At 34.7% G+C, this 14,720-nt stretch overlaps 2 protein-coding genes across 2 annotated transcripts in view; one reads left to right on the top strand and one right to left on the bottom strand.

Moving 5' to 3' along the window:
- Positions 1–14,720, bottom strand: part of LOC148310225 (iron-sulfur cluster assembly 2 homolog, mitochondrial) — a 221,700-nt gene that overhangs the window by 88,277 nt on the left and 118,703 nt on the right. The window lies entirely within an intron of this gene.
- The window catches only part of LOC148310227 (serine/threonine-protein phosphatase 2A 56 kDa regulatory subunit gamma isoform-like), a 114,372-nt gene continuing 100,456 nt past the window's right edge, over positions 805–14,720 (top strand). The window contains exons 1-2 of the mRNA XM_088258857.1: positions 805–896; positions 1,169–1,219. Coding sequence (XP_088114983.1) covers positions 885–896; positions 1,169–1,219 — 63 coding nt within the window. The 5' untranslated portion in view covers positions 805–884. The remainder of the gene's footprint in view (positions 897–1,168; positions 1,220–14,720) is intronic.

Genomic DNA, 14,720 nt, shown 5'->3' with positions numbered 1-14,720 from the left:
GAATTTAAATATTATTAATCTTTGACCTAAGTAAACCAAACCATATCAAAGCTTCTAAATATGAATTTTCAAACCAAACTCATTTTACATAATAAAAAATCAATTTAAATTAAAATAATATTGTAATGCAGAGAATTCAAATATTTTTCACCGTAGATTTTCAGATGTTTAAAAATAGGGGGTTATATTTTATTAAATTAAAATATAAATTTACACTTATATTATTTGTGATAATTATATTAAACCATATCCGCTCCATAGGTGGAGCATATGGAGTCCACAAACTGTCTCCAGGCTTTTCTGTCGGCTGCCAGCTCCCTTGTGTCCTCCCAAGTCATATCCACGTCCCAAAGTTCTGACGAGAACTGCCGACGAATGGTAAGCAATGGTCGTCCTGGGTCGCGCGAACCCGATGCCTTGTAAAAGAGGCAACCTTGATTAAGGCTCTCAGGAGGCATGCCGAGTACATGGAAAAGCCAACTGAATCGCCTTTTCTTGATGAAAGTTGTAACCAAGATTTGCTGCGTCCTTCGTCTTATCTCTTCATTCCTCACAAAGTCAAACCACCGCACGCCTAAGATTCTAAATATACAAAATTTATTTTTATCTTTTTATCTTTTGTCCTAATTATTTTTTTTACATAATGGCATACATAAACTACTTTTTTATGAATAGGTAGCTAAATACACAACCCAACATATTTGGGATTTCAGAGTTCAAGGCCACGGTTCCGTCGATAAAGCCGGTATCATTCTTTTTAAACGTCACAATTCTTTAAAAGTCACGTGACTTTTTCCACCAATCAACAATCAGTGTTATAAATCTGTATTAAAAAGTCAGGTGTGTTGTTTAACCCTAGTTTTTGCTTGTGGAATTTTGGAGTTATGCCTAAAAAGGTGAGATTAAATTGTGCAAAAAGAATAGTTGGATTATTAAATAAGCCATTGCTGATATTTTATGACAGAGTTTCACGACCCTCGTGCACCTTTTCGCACTCGACTGTCGGCGTTTATACAGGGGTGTAACATAAGTCATTCGTTGCCATGTCAGTGTGGAGAGCTCTGCAAAACATCTTTCGCCGTTAAACGACTATAATATAAACATGTCAGATTATTCAATGTTATCGTGAAACAAGGTGTTTTTCATATTTTTATTGATTTGTTTTTAGGAAACCATGAAAAGTAAACCTGACAAAAACAAAGCTGAGAATGAGTCTGAGGTGAGTTTCTACATTTTGTTTAGCGATATTCAGATGTATCATTAGTACCTCACATTATTCATATATGTAGCCAACATGTAACTGTATTTTCTTATGCTAATGTATAGTTTTTTTTATTAACTCTTCTGAAATGAAATAATGTACTAGGTATACACAATTATTTTGACAGGTGTTTATTTATGACATCATTTTATCGAATTTCGCTCAAATGGCTATGTATATAATTTAATCGTTTGGGGGCAATGAGATATCTGAAGAGCTTTCATATTAAATTTTTTTTTTTTTTGATTTATCATTATATGTCACTAACACTGTTTGAACCATATTATTTATCCCATCGAGAATGATGAATGAAGTGATATTCCTAATCTAGGTTGTTTGAGTAAATCTGCTTGAAATTAATATACGCATGATCTGAAACAAATCACACACTTTGGAGTGATCTCAGGACACTCGAAGTGTAAAATTCGACTCAATCCAAAGTGTATAGTTTTTCCAGATCATATGTCGCTCAATCCTTTCAAGAACGTCATAAATAAAAAACTTGATTTTTCAGAATGTTTTTAAAGTGTAAAAATATAATACAATGTATTAAAAATAAATATCAAGCCACTTATTGAACTTTTTACTGTGCAACAGATCTTTTTAGGTAAAACCTCAAGGTTTTTTCTCCATTTGAAAAATATTTAGTAGGATATTTAAAAAAATAATTAAACAACACCTTTTTATTCAAAATGCAAAAACAACACTTTCTGCCCTGTAGCGTGTAAATATTAAGTTAAAAATATGCCTTTTTTGCTGGGATATAGTACATTTTCTGGGCATTCTGAAAACATGCACAACTGAAAATTTTCGATTTTTGATTTATGACGCTCTTGAAAGGAGTTAGCGATGTATTTATTTTGAGTAAATTTACTAAAACAAAACAACATTTAACGGACGCTAACAATGTTTTTCTTGAAAAGGATAGATTAGAATTTCCAATAGTAAGATAAACACGGCTTTATTACTAACAATCTGTAAATACAAACTGCATTAAATGACATAATTGATTGATTACTTATCTACGTATATCATGGGTTTGTAATGTTCTGGTGCTATTGCATTAATTAAATATATATCATAAAAGATAAATGTCATAAGTAATTCTGTTTTTTTTTTCAAATAATTTTTACAACCTTTATACATCTTTATATATCTTTTTAAATTAAAGGAATAACCCGCAAAGCGTCTATTTTAGATGCTTGTCTGCAGGTAGGATAGTCAGGAAAGGGAAGGTTAATGTGCAAAATACATCGTAAACACCCAGACTAATTGAAAATAAATGTTTGTTGAATTCATTTTGCAATTGGCGGGAATCGTACCCGCGACGCCAGTTTCACAGTCGGGCATCTACCCAACTACGCCACGGCGCCTGTCAATTGAAAAATATTATGGGATGTTACAGTATGTGAAGTAATTTGGAATGAATCTCACATCCATAAATGCAGGTTTCAGCTCTTCAAGTTGTATGTGAAAGTGTGAAAAATTCCCATTGACTTGCAAACATGTAGTAATACGGTTGTTACAGGTAGAATGGTAAAGAGTACGCAGTGTATAAAGTGACCATTAAATCCAGCCAATGATAAGCTGTTAGCCCCACAAATCCACAAACTTCTCTGTTCTTCTTCTTCTTCATCTTGTTGTAGGCCTTGTGGCCTGTTTTTACGAGGGATTAGCCTCCTGCGATGTTGATTCCCGGCTATCGACCCATCTCTTTGGTCTGCCCGGAGTCGTCTACCATTAGCGGGTGGCGGTACTGGTGTTTCTTATTCTATCACGAAGACTCTTGCCTGATATGCTTCTTAGAGTCCTCATTTCCAACACTCTAATCGTGTTTTTTTGTCCCAACGGTGTCCGCTCTACTTTCAATCCCGTACGTCATGATATCATATTGCACTTCTCTGTTGAGATATCCATTAAATTAAAATACGATATCTGATCTTAATCGATTTACTTAAAAAACCTAATTGTTTACAATACCTTCGCTCATAATAAAAATATTGCATAATGTAGTGAAACATGGTTATACTGTTATTGAAGGGATATTATTGTCATTATAATTTATGACTTTGTAACAAAATATCACACATGTTAGAAGAGATTGATGCATTCCTTGGGTCCAAAGTTTGAATTGTAATGGATTATCCCATTCTCATGAATAAAATACAGCTAAACTCCAAGTTACTTAAGGATGTTTTTAAAAACTTTGAAATTACTTTTAAAAAAAACAATTTTTTATGTATTGGTTTCTTTCATTTTGCTAAATATTATGCTATTATATTATACCCGATGTGTGTTAATGTGCCCAGTGACAAATAGCTGACTTTTGCATACTAATGTGAATATGACGTTACGACTTAGTTATCATTATTACTAAGGTCGCTATAACAAAGGTACTCTGTGCATGGGAATGTATTGTGTGTGTTTCTACACATCACTTTGACTTATGATCAGCAATTGTCGTTTTTTAAGCACTTAAATAGGTAATTCCGCCATCAAATATATTCTTAGCACAAGCATCATTAAATTTATTTTTGTTTGCTCTGTTTTTATTGTCAGGTTTTTCCCCTTTTTTAGTCAGTTTAGGAAAGTAAGTTGTACCAAGCAGTGACGTGCACATAAAATTAATTATGGTAAGCAGTAGAGGTAGATAGTAAGGTAAGCTAGGTACTACTTAGTAAGGTAGGGTAGGTACTGGTTGCGTTTTTTTATGTCACGTGGGTAAGTTAGGATACGCACTGGTTTTCTGCTAGTATGTTATGCATGCCCCTGGTACCAAGAACATCGTAAGTTATTCACATAGCAAGCTAATTATTGGCAAAAATAAAGATTAGAACTATGATGAAAAAAATAAGTGGTTTTTAGTACTATCTGAATTGGAATTTTACCTCGATAAACTATAGAATTGCAGTTACTGAATTGGTAGGGGCGTGACTGTTGCCATTTTTTGTGTATTTTAAAACCGATGTTGATTGCAAAATTATTACATTCTTTAGTTCCAGCTATAAAGTTCTACAGATAAGTTTGTCGAAGTGTATTGTTTATTTTAAAATATTTTTTACCGAACTGAGTTTTAACAATATCACCAGGCGTGATATGTTAGTTTATGTATTGCAATTGTTTTCGATATGTATTTTTGTTGTAGTAGTTAAGGGATTGATTAAAATAAAAACATATTTAATTAGCTAGAAGAAACAAAAATCCACTAAATGATCTATAAACCTTGTACATTATAAACAAGGTAAATAATAAATGCAATTCCAATCTAAAAAAAAATAGTTAAGGGACTTTCAATTTGAAATTAAAGTTGGTTATGATCGTAAGTATATTATACCATTACTCACTGTATGATAAAACAAAGAAATTGTTAATCTTTTCCCTTTGTTTGTTGTGACCAAGATCAACTATATGTCACGATGAGGAATGGACTGGAATGAACCAGATAACAATGCAACGTAACTTTACCTTGCTCAATTTCAATCCAGCTATTATTTGATTTATAAATCACCAACTGCATGGATTGATTGGCGTTATTCTAGCTGCCTGTTACGTTTTTATCCACTCCACAAAAAAACAGACATTCAATTTTTTTTTTAAATTGATACAAAATATTTTGAAAAACAACTCGAGCCTATGTTTAAGTGAAAAAAATCTTTAGTTTTGCTGGTAAAAATCTTATGTTTTTAAATTATTTAGAATATAAACTATCTTCGTTGCTATATTTTGAAATTTGTTTTAAATATCTTTGCGATCCAAAGGGACCTCAGTCAGATGTTTCAGATGCGACATATTTGACGAAGCAATCTGACGCTGTACCCAAAGTAAAGTTAATCTTCTACTGAACTCTTATTGTTTTTATTTCAAGAATAAACAATGTATCGTACAATATCACGGCAAAGAGCTGTCGAGATAGTATTTTACAAAAATGCTGCCATATAAATTATCCAAAATTATTATTAAAATAACAATTGATATAACTAGATGATATTTATAATTTTTATACATCTTTAATAGTATCTGTTATAGGCGCACTTAAAATATCTAAACATGTTTGAAATCAATTTTACTAAATTGAGAAAGTAATGTTATGATATCGGCATGCATATTTGTCTTATTCTAAATTAATATTACACACGTATTTAATTCACATCTCACAATTCAATATTGACTATTGCTCATTTAAAACAAGTATCTGTATCGAATTACGCATATATTCATTATCTAAATAACAACACCAGTATGCACATGAATTCCTTTCACATTACTTACTGTGTAAAATATAAACAGAATGAAATTTTATATTCAGTTATATCGTAAATAAAGACTGTGTGATTTGCTTCATTAATAATATACCACAATTATTATCATAAGAAATAAGATATTTTTGGTATTAAAGTTTATCTTTTTCCTGTTATTATTATCAGACTTTCTTTCAGTTAACGTTACACTTTTCGATTGAGATTTTAATGGCAAATTTCACTTTTTTATTTGCCGATATATTACACAAAATTAAGATGAAAATAGATTGAATGCATTTAAAATGGATGCATGTATTCAAATGGTGAAATACAGAACAATTATAAATTTAAGAAAGATATGTTTAGGCACGTGAAGCGATTGACTAAGTAACGGGGTGTTGTTTGGTTTTTCGATGCAAATGTGGCTGGAAGTAGGTCAGAAGTCAGAACAATCGGTGTTCACATATCGCCCACTCCTTTCAAGAACGTCATAAATCAAAAAACTTGATTTTTCAGGAGAACGTTTTTAAAGTTTAAAATTATAATACAATGTATTAAAAATACATTTCAAGCCACTTATTGAACTTTTAAATGTGCAAAAGATCTTTTAGGTAAAACCTGAAGGTTTTTTTTCATTTGAAAAATATTTAGTATATTAAAAAAAATAATTAAACAATACCTTTTCTTCGAAATACAAAAACAACACTCTCTGCCCTGTAGGGGGTAAATATTAAGTTAAAAATATGCCTCTTTTGCTAGGATAAAGTTCATTTTTTGGGCATTCCGAAAACATGTACAACTGAAAATTGTCGATTTTTGATTTATGACGTTCTTGAAAGGAGTGAGCGATATGAGGAATGTATGAATGTGGAAGATGTGAAGAATGTAGGGAAAGAAAGAGTTGTTTAGCATTCTATCCTGTATACCTGACCCCTGCGGAGAAATGTGATGTTTAATTTATATCATTTCAGGTTCTCAACCTTATTTTGCCCTCTTTGAGAATGTTTTTTTTTTCTAGAACCCCTCCCCCAATTATTTTCACTCTCCATCTGTTCCGAATCTGAAACAGCTATAGCCATAATTATATTTAAACATGTAATTACACTTTACACTGCCCCCTGAATGTCTCAAATGCTCAAAAGGTGGCTTTATCACCCATATTGAAAACCTAGGGTTTATATCAACCAATTTAGTGGTGTCATGTCGATTTTGTATTGGAACAGGAAAATTACTACTGGATAGGGACATGAAAATTACTTTTTTTTTTAGTTCTTATGTTTTTGCCAAAAAGTGTTTGTTGTTGTTGCTTTAATAGGTGTGTTATTTTTTTTGTTGAAATAATGTGCCATTTTGTAGGTGGTATGAATGTCTTAACATAATTATACCCTTGTTTTATTAATTATTACAACTACATGGTTGTGACCATACAAATTAGACGTCTTTACAAATGAGTGATAGAATAATATTTTGATTTTTTATCATTTGGATGTGTGCCCTTGATCTTTCCATAATATGGTGATCGCGCAAAATGTACCTTGTTTAAATTTTATTACACCTGCATGCGCATGCAAACCGCGTCCAATCATGAATGCAAATGGTTTATATTTACCTCGGTATAAACATTTGTATTAGTGCATCGTCCATTGTTGTCATTCAGTGTGACTTTTATATTATATGTTGTACGTCTTTGACTTTGTCATAACATTTATTTTATTGGGGCTATTCAGAAACCTGTCTGTTAATGTTTAAATTATAATCTGGTCCTTCTAAAATTAACGTCAACACTCCATCTCTTTCAATGACATACTTAAAGGTGGAGACTGACCAGAGCATTTCGTCGTAACATCGCTCACGGCGAGCATCAGCGAGCATCCGAAACTATGGATGGAGCGCTTCGCTCGCTGAACTGACTATGTGAATGCTCACATCGTAATGTGTTACGTTACGATGAAATGCTCCAGTCAGTCTCCACCTTAACACATTGTTTGCGAGAAATGCTTAAAAGCGTCTTTTACAAACTGTTGTTAAAGAGTAGGATACGCTTATAAGCCTTCTATTTTCTTACTTTTGGTAGAGCGCGAGAGACGCCAAAAAACCTTATACAGATCGGAATTGGGTTTGCGGTTACTTGTGATTAGTTTACTGAGGGTCGGGCTGCAGACTGTTTCGGTATAATTAGGGTCGGCTTTGATGAAAAAACTGCCCGCAAACAATGTGCTAAGATAAGCTTTTTACTCATTTTCAACGGCAACGCATTGAAACCATAAATAATGAATGCCTACTTATCATTATTAATTTCTTGCATTATGAGGGTTGTTTTTAAATCCATACGGGTTTCACCTGTTGACCTGTTGGCAACCATAGAAACGTAACACAATAAGTTGCAAATTCTACCGCGAGTGATTTCATAATGACTAAAATATAAAATTTAACCGATTTTGCACAGTTAGTTTGAGATTAGGAATAGTCAAGAGTTGAAGTCAGTTTGGTTTTAGTACATTTTTAACACTGACCCCGGACACCCTCTGACTGGTAATCATCAGCCAATAGACACCATGTTTGGATCTTCTTATTAAATCCATTTAATTTAAAAATTTAATATAGCTACACAAAATACACGCATTGCAAGTCAATGGTAAAAACATGTAATTTCAAATATTTAAGCATTGGTTTTATAAAATCATTTTTGATATAAATTTTCCTTTTTTAAAGTGTTTGAACCTTTTTTTAGATCACTCTGACATAATGCAGCTGTGTTTTATATTAATTCGCACATACTATTATATTTATGGTGCTTTTCATGTTAACATTTTTCCCAACAGATGTCTCTAGCAGTAGTTGATTTGCCATGAGTTTAATCTGTAATTTAATGGTTTGGGCTCCTACTAATATTATTATAAATAGCAATAATTATATTTTATTGAAAGACAGGTAAAATATTTATTTGTTAATCATTTCATTGTTATTGGGGTTACGCTGGCAGCACGAAATAATAATAAATAAATCTTGCCTTTGTGTAAAAAGTGATCAAGTTTACTCTGCATTGATCAAATGCAGTGCTATCATATAATTCACACGTCGTTTCATGTGTGAGTTCGCGACAGTATCTATGGTTGGTTTGAGTAAGCTTTCTATTAAGCGGAGACCCTTTTATTTTTTAACATATGCGAGATCCTTGCCGAATTATTGTACATACTGGGAGACGCCTGAAAACATGATTTGAAATTTTTATGAAGCTTATAATTTGACCAAGTTATTTTATTCACGACGTTTTGGGCGTGTCCAAATCCTTGTTCACAAATCGGGGTATCTCCACTTTTTTACATTTTGACTTCTTGACATAGTTGAAGATCTATTTTCTTCTTCAAGTGAGGGTGGGATCCAGTGAATGCTTCCGTTTTATTTCAACAGATAGGAGTTTCCTACAACTTATGGGTTCCTATAACGTATGGGAGGTTCCTACTTCGTTTCCTACAGGGAATGGACGGCCGCGCCGCTGTCGTAAAAGTTTCCTCGTAAATTTTATCAATATCACACACAATTTTTCCACGATTTTCAGGGAACCGCGAGGTTGTTTATGACATCGACTCCCATCTCGTGAACATGTTTATTTGAAATAATAAAAAAATACCTACCTATATTGAATGATCGAATTCACATGCATCGAATTCACATAATCCACTTCGAGTGATTTCTTAAGACCCAGTATTCGATAAGTCGCAACTTAATTTTCTCTGAATCCAGATAACATTTTACGTACTTGATTTTGTTCTCAAAACACCGTTTTTGAATTGAATAAATTAACTTTTCTTCGAAATAATCACATATATCGCTCACTCCTGTCAAGAACGTCATAAATCAAAAATCGTAAATTTTCAGTTGTGCATGTTTTCGGAATGCCCAGAAAATGTCCCAGCAAAAAAAGGCATATTTTTAACTCAATATTTACCCGCTACAGAGCAGAAAATGTTTGCATTTTGAAGAAAAGGTATCGTTGAATTATTTTTGTAAATATATTAAACATTTTTCAAATGGAGAAAAAAACCTTCAGGTTTTACCTAAAAAGATCTGTTGCTGAGTGAAAAGTTCAATAGGTGGCTTGACAATTTTTTCAATAGATTGTGTTATATTTTGAAACTTTAAAAACGTTCTCCTGAAAAATCAATTTTTTTTTATGACGTTCTTGAAAGGAGTGAGCGATATGGTTTTGAAAAAAAACGAGTTTATGAAAGGTAGGGAGTTAAAAAAATTTTCTATACTTACATTAAAAAAATATATATATATATATATATATATATATATATATATATATATATATATATATATATATATATATATATATATATATAAAATATATATATATACACATATATATATATATATATATATATATATATATATATATATATATATATATATATATATCCAATATACATTATAAAGAAAAAAATCAGCGTGAGCACACGTCCAGCCCTGAGCGCGGCTAAGCGCATTGCGATTTGAACGCTTGAGACGTTTGAGATCTAGGCCTTAAAATATACAATGTAACCCTAGATAACTAAACTATATTTGAAAATACAATGCCATTTGTGGATCGCACAATATTGGCATATGTAGTAGCTGTGCAAAATCGTCATTTATTGTTAAATGTCTCTTACATTCATTCCTAATAAACCAAACGTAAGTGCCATGTAACCGGTTCATATTTTTAATAAGTACTTTTGATAAGTTTCACGTTTTTAATTGCGTAGTCCGCCAGACGAATGTTTAGTTATTAAAGGTTAAGTAAGTTCATGTGTCGTGTTTCTTTTGTTTACATTTATTTGCAAATATCCGTTTTTAGCTTATAGAAATTCTTTTATGTGTTTGATACAGAATTATGTAAATTTCCACACATTTTATGCATAATGTCTGTTTTACGTGATTTCAAAGTTGTAACTACGCTTCATGTTTTCTCCCGACTCTGTTTTATATTATAAATATTTTCTTTGAAACGTTTGAAATTTATCGCGATCAAACATCTAGTCGCGAAGCTCCTAAAACTCAAAACCTCCCGTACGCAGTTAAACCGAGTAATAAAACGTTTCCCTGAAATTCGGTACGTGTATTTCAGATCGCTTTCATAAATTAACGGAATGATTTATGGATTTGGTTTAGTAGGAGATTAATCCCTCGAGTTCGGTTAGGATCAGAAATGGAAATGGTATCGATTAAATTTTTCGTTATTATTAATCAAAATTGAAAAACGACTGACTCTTTATTTATATATATTTTTATAAAGCGTATATTATTTATATAGCGTAAAAAAAATTATAAGTCTCTCGGAACGGGTAAACCTATTTAGACAGAAGCAATAATTTATCTTCTTCTTCTTCTTCTTCATGAGTCCTCTGTCCTCCACTGCTGGATATAAGCCTCTTCCCTTTCTTTTCATTTCCCTCGGTTGGTTGCTGCTTGCAGCTAGTTTTTACCCTCCACAGCGACTATGGGCGTTTGTGCACTACGCGGAATTACACGGAATTTTACCGTCGGACACGCCAGTTAGCATATAAAACGGATGATTGGCTTGGATTGGCTTGTGCTTTTGTCTATCTTTCTTCGGATCGGTGCTCTTGATCGGTGCGCAAACACGTTGCGCGTAAATTCGATCACGCTAAACTGTCGTAGTCGCTTTTATTTTTCAAAACCGGACTGTAAAATTCCGTGTAGTGCACAAGCGGCTTATGTCGTCGGACCGTCTCTTTTGGGGTCTACCGACGCCTCTTTTGTTATCCCAAGGAAATTCATATGCATAAAAAATTATAAATAAATAAAAATGAAGTATATATAAATAAATACAAAAATACCTGTACAAAAAATAGTGTAAATAGAAATTGTGTGAAGGATTTTTACTAATAACTAGCTCTACCTGGCCAGGTTTTGCTGTGGCTCAGTCTGGTTAAATGGAAAAGTAAGAAAGGAGCATATATTGTAAATACCCGATTATTTTAATGCCACGTAATGACAAAATTTCAAAGAAATCGGCAAATAATTTAATAGATAGAAATAAATAGAAAATTTAATATTTATAATAATAGGCCCAGTAGTCAGAATACTGGACGGGTATGTATAAGGAATTACGTGAATGCGGATGAGGCGAAGAATATCTGTTAATGCAGAGTGGTGTGGCATTCTATACTCCCTGCGGCGAAGCACCGTGATGATTAGCTTTTTGTTCCCGACATGCGTAGGAAATAATATCTTGAAAGCAATACATAGTGATGCGAGTATATTTTTATTGTTTACAAAATATATGCAACAGTAGTTATGCGCACGTGACATCTTCACGTCAAAAATTGTCGCAGAAAACAAAATGTAAACTTGACGCCTATGGGAAGGTAGCCAAATGCCGAATTAGCTGAGAGATCACACGGCGGGTTAGAATAACTTCCCGACATATTTCCGGTAAAGGAAGCTTAGTTATTTTTTTTTCGGCATCGCATCTCACCCGTCGACAAAAAAAATACTAAACTTTCCGTTTTAATAGAAAACCTATGCCGATCGTGTTCACCGCCACGCTTAATCATAAGACCTTAATTATTATACTTGACGTCGCCCACCTTATCAAGCTGATATACCTTGGGAATATTAGAAGGAGGGGTAGGGAGATGAAAGAAAATTCTGCACAAAAAACATACTTAAATTAATTTAATTAAAAATATAACAATTATACGAAAGCGACTTTAACTTAAACTAATCTTATCTGCTATCTTAAATTAGCTTAAAATTAATTAATCCTATCTTAAATTAAACTTATTCTAACCTTTGGTGAAAAAGATGCGCCGTGATGCTGGGGTGGCCGTGATCCTTTGTGAAAAAGCTGCGCCGTTGGATGCTGGGATGAGGTTCTTCTTATGACGGGCCGCCGTGCGATGATTCTTGCTTCTTATCTTCTTCTTCTCCTAGTAGAGCTTCAGCTCTTAATTTGAGGCTTATGACCCGGCGTGAGTCTGCTTTTCTCGCAGCGTTTTCTGCGTGGGATACTCCGGATGAGTAACTCCCTTTGTTTCTATCTTCTTTCTCCCTGTGTAGAGCTCCCGCTCTTCTCCTCACTTAAGTCTTAAAACCTGGTGTAGGTATGCTCCTTCTAACTGATTTCTCCCGACTGCTCGATCCCCCTGATCTCTCCCGACTGCATGCTTACAACTCCTCGATCCCACATATTTCCCGAATGCTCCTTCCAACTCTTCTTCTTCTCTGTGTCTTCTGACTGACCAGCCGTCCGACTGGTCGATCTCCTCTTACGACTTACTCCCTCCAACTGATCCTTCCAATTGTTGGCTTCCAAGTCGCTATTCCGACCAACTGCCGGCTTCCAAGTCCCCGACTTCCAAGTCCTCGATCCCACTGATTTCCCGAAAATCTCTTCCAATTGACTATTCCGACCAGTCCGACTGGTCGGTCTTCTCTGATCCGATGGATCCCTTCCAACTGATCCTTCCAATTGTTGGCTTCCAAGTCCTGGCTTCCAAGTGATCGATCCCACTGATTTCTTCCCGTTATATTCGGTTTCTCTCCTTGAAGATCACGCCCTCGAAACCATTTCTCATTGGCTGACGGTTCGCTTGTTTCCACCCCCAAAATTTTTAACGTCTAGACATTTCAATTATCAAACTTAATTTTATTTGCGCTATATCATAAACAAATGCTTTTACTATGATAATAAATAATAAGAAGAAATACATATCTTTAATCTCTTTACAAAGGCGAGCGGGTTGGCGACAGTTTTTTATGATTCAAACCTTTTAATACATTTTAGTTTTATGACAGGTAAATAATAAAAGGTCGGAGCCATAAAACACATTTGCGCGCAAAGAAAAAGATGTACCTAAGACTAATTAATTAAATGGATTGATGATTGATTTTTTTAGCCAGCCTGAAAGGATAAACGTGGTTTCACCACGTCATACTTATTTGCGAAGTATAGATGTAAGGTCGATCAAAGGTAAAATAAACACCGATTGCGGTTGGAAACTTCGGTAAAGAATGGTTAGCTGTTATGTTTGGCCAGTTCTTATATACGGAATCGTGGACCCTGAAGATCAGCGCTTAGAACCGATTAGAGCCATTCGAAATGTGGCTAAATCGTAGAATGGTACGCATTCTATGGACCGATATGGCAACCAAATGTGCTCCATAGAGCAAGAGGAGGGAGACAGTTGCTCACTGATATCAATGTCCGGCAGGTGGCATGTCTGGGGCATGTGCTAAGAGGAGAAGTACGAGCTATTGCATCTTATCATAAAAGACAAAATAAAAGGTTGACGAGGTGTGAGCAGAAGACAGATCTGGCTCCGGAATATGCGAGATCGGATGGGGATTAGGATCGTCGAGGCGCTGTTTAGAGCTCCGAGACAAGAACAATTACTCTCAAGTGATAGTTGACGTCAGAGGGACCTGACATGATACGCGCAGAAGAAGGTCGTACATTACTTGATTACTTACTTTCTTGCCTTCTTCTTGTGTCCAGTATTGAACAAAGTCCTACCTGGTGGACTTCCAAAGTTCTCTGTTGGACGCGATTCTCTTCCAGTGCAGGTCCGCCACTTTTTTAAATGTCATCGGACCATCTTGTCTGGGGCTTACCCACGTTTCTGCGCCCTGTTCTAGGCCTCTAGTCAAGCACCTTTTTCGTCCATCTATCCTCAGATACACGCGCCACATGACCTGCCCAGTTCCACTTTAGTTCCGCGATTCTTTGAGCCACATCTGTTACCTTGGTCTTCTCCCTCATCCAAACTTTCGTTTTAAACAACGAGGATATCGTGAGGTGGGGACGATAACGAAGGCGATACTGGAAGGAACATATAAACAGAATGTCAGAAGACAGACTTCCACGTATCGCCCTTCAAGGTAACCCTGAAGGACGCAGACCCCCAGGCAGACCTCCGAAAAGATGGAAAGACAGCTGGGAGTCAACATCCCAAGAGCGACATGCGGAGGCACAAAAAGATCCCTAGGATCTACAAAAAGAAGAAGATATTTCTCTCCATTGCCCGGAGCTAATATATGGTCGTATATTACTGAGCCAATATTCCTTTCTTTGACAGTTTCGTTGTCAATGAACAAGTCTGTGTTGTGATATAGCTATATACGAGTTTCTGGTGCCCTTTGAATGTCTCGGCCGCTCAGACTGCCACTGCAACCGCGCGCCTCTCCAGAGCCATGTGCCACGCGCCTTG

The sequence above is a fragment of the Brachycentrus maculatus genome, unplaced genomic scaffold (assembly GCF_059751285.1).
Source record: "Brachycentrus maculatus isolate JH-2025_06_01 unplaced genomic scaffold, ASM5975128v1 h1tg000104l, whole genome shotgun sequence".
Lineage (NCBI taxonomy): Eukaryota > Metazoa > Arthropoda > Insecta > Trichoptera > Brachycentridae > Brachycentrus > Brachycentrus maculatus.
The sequence above is the reverse complement of the archived record's forward strand: the minus strand, read 5'-3'. Positions and strand labels throughout refer to the sequence as shown.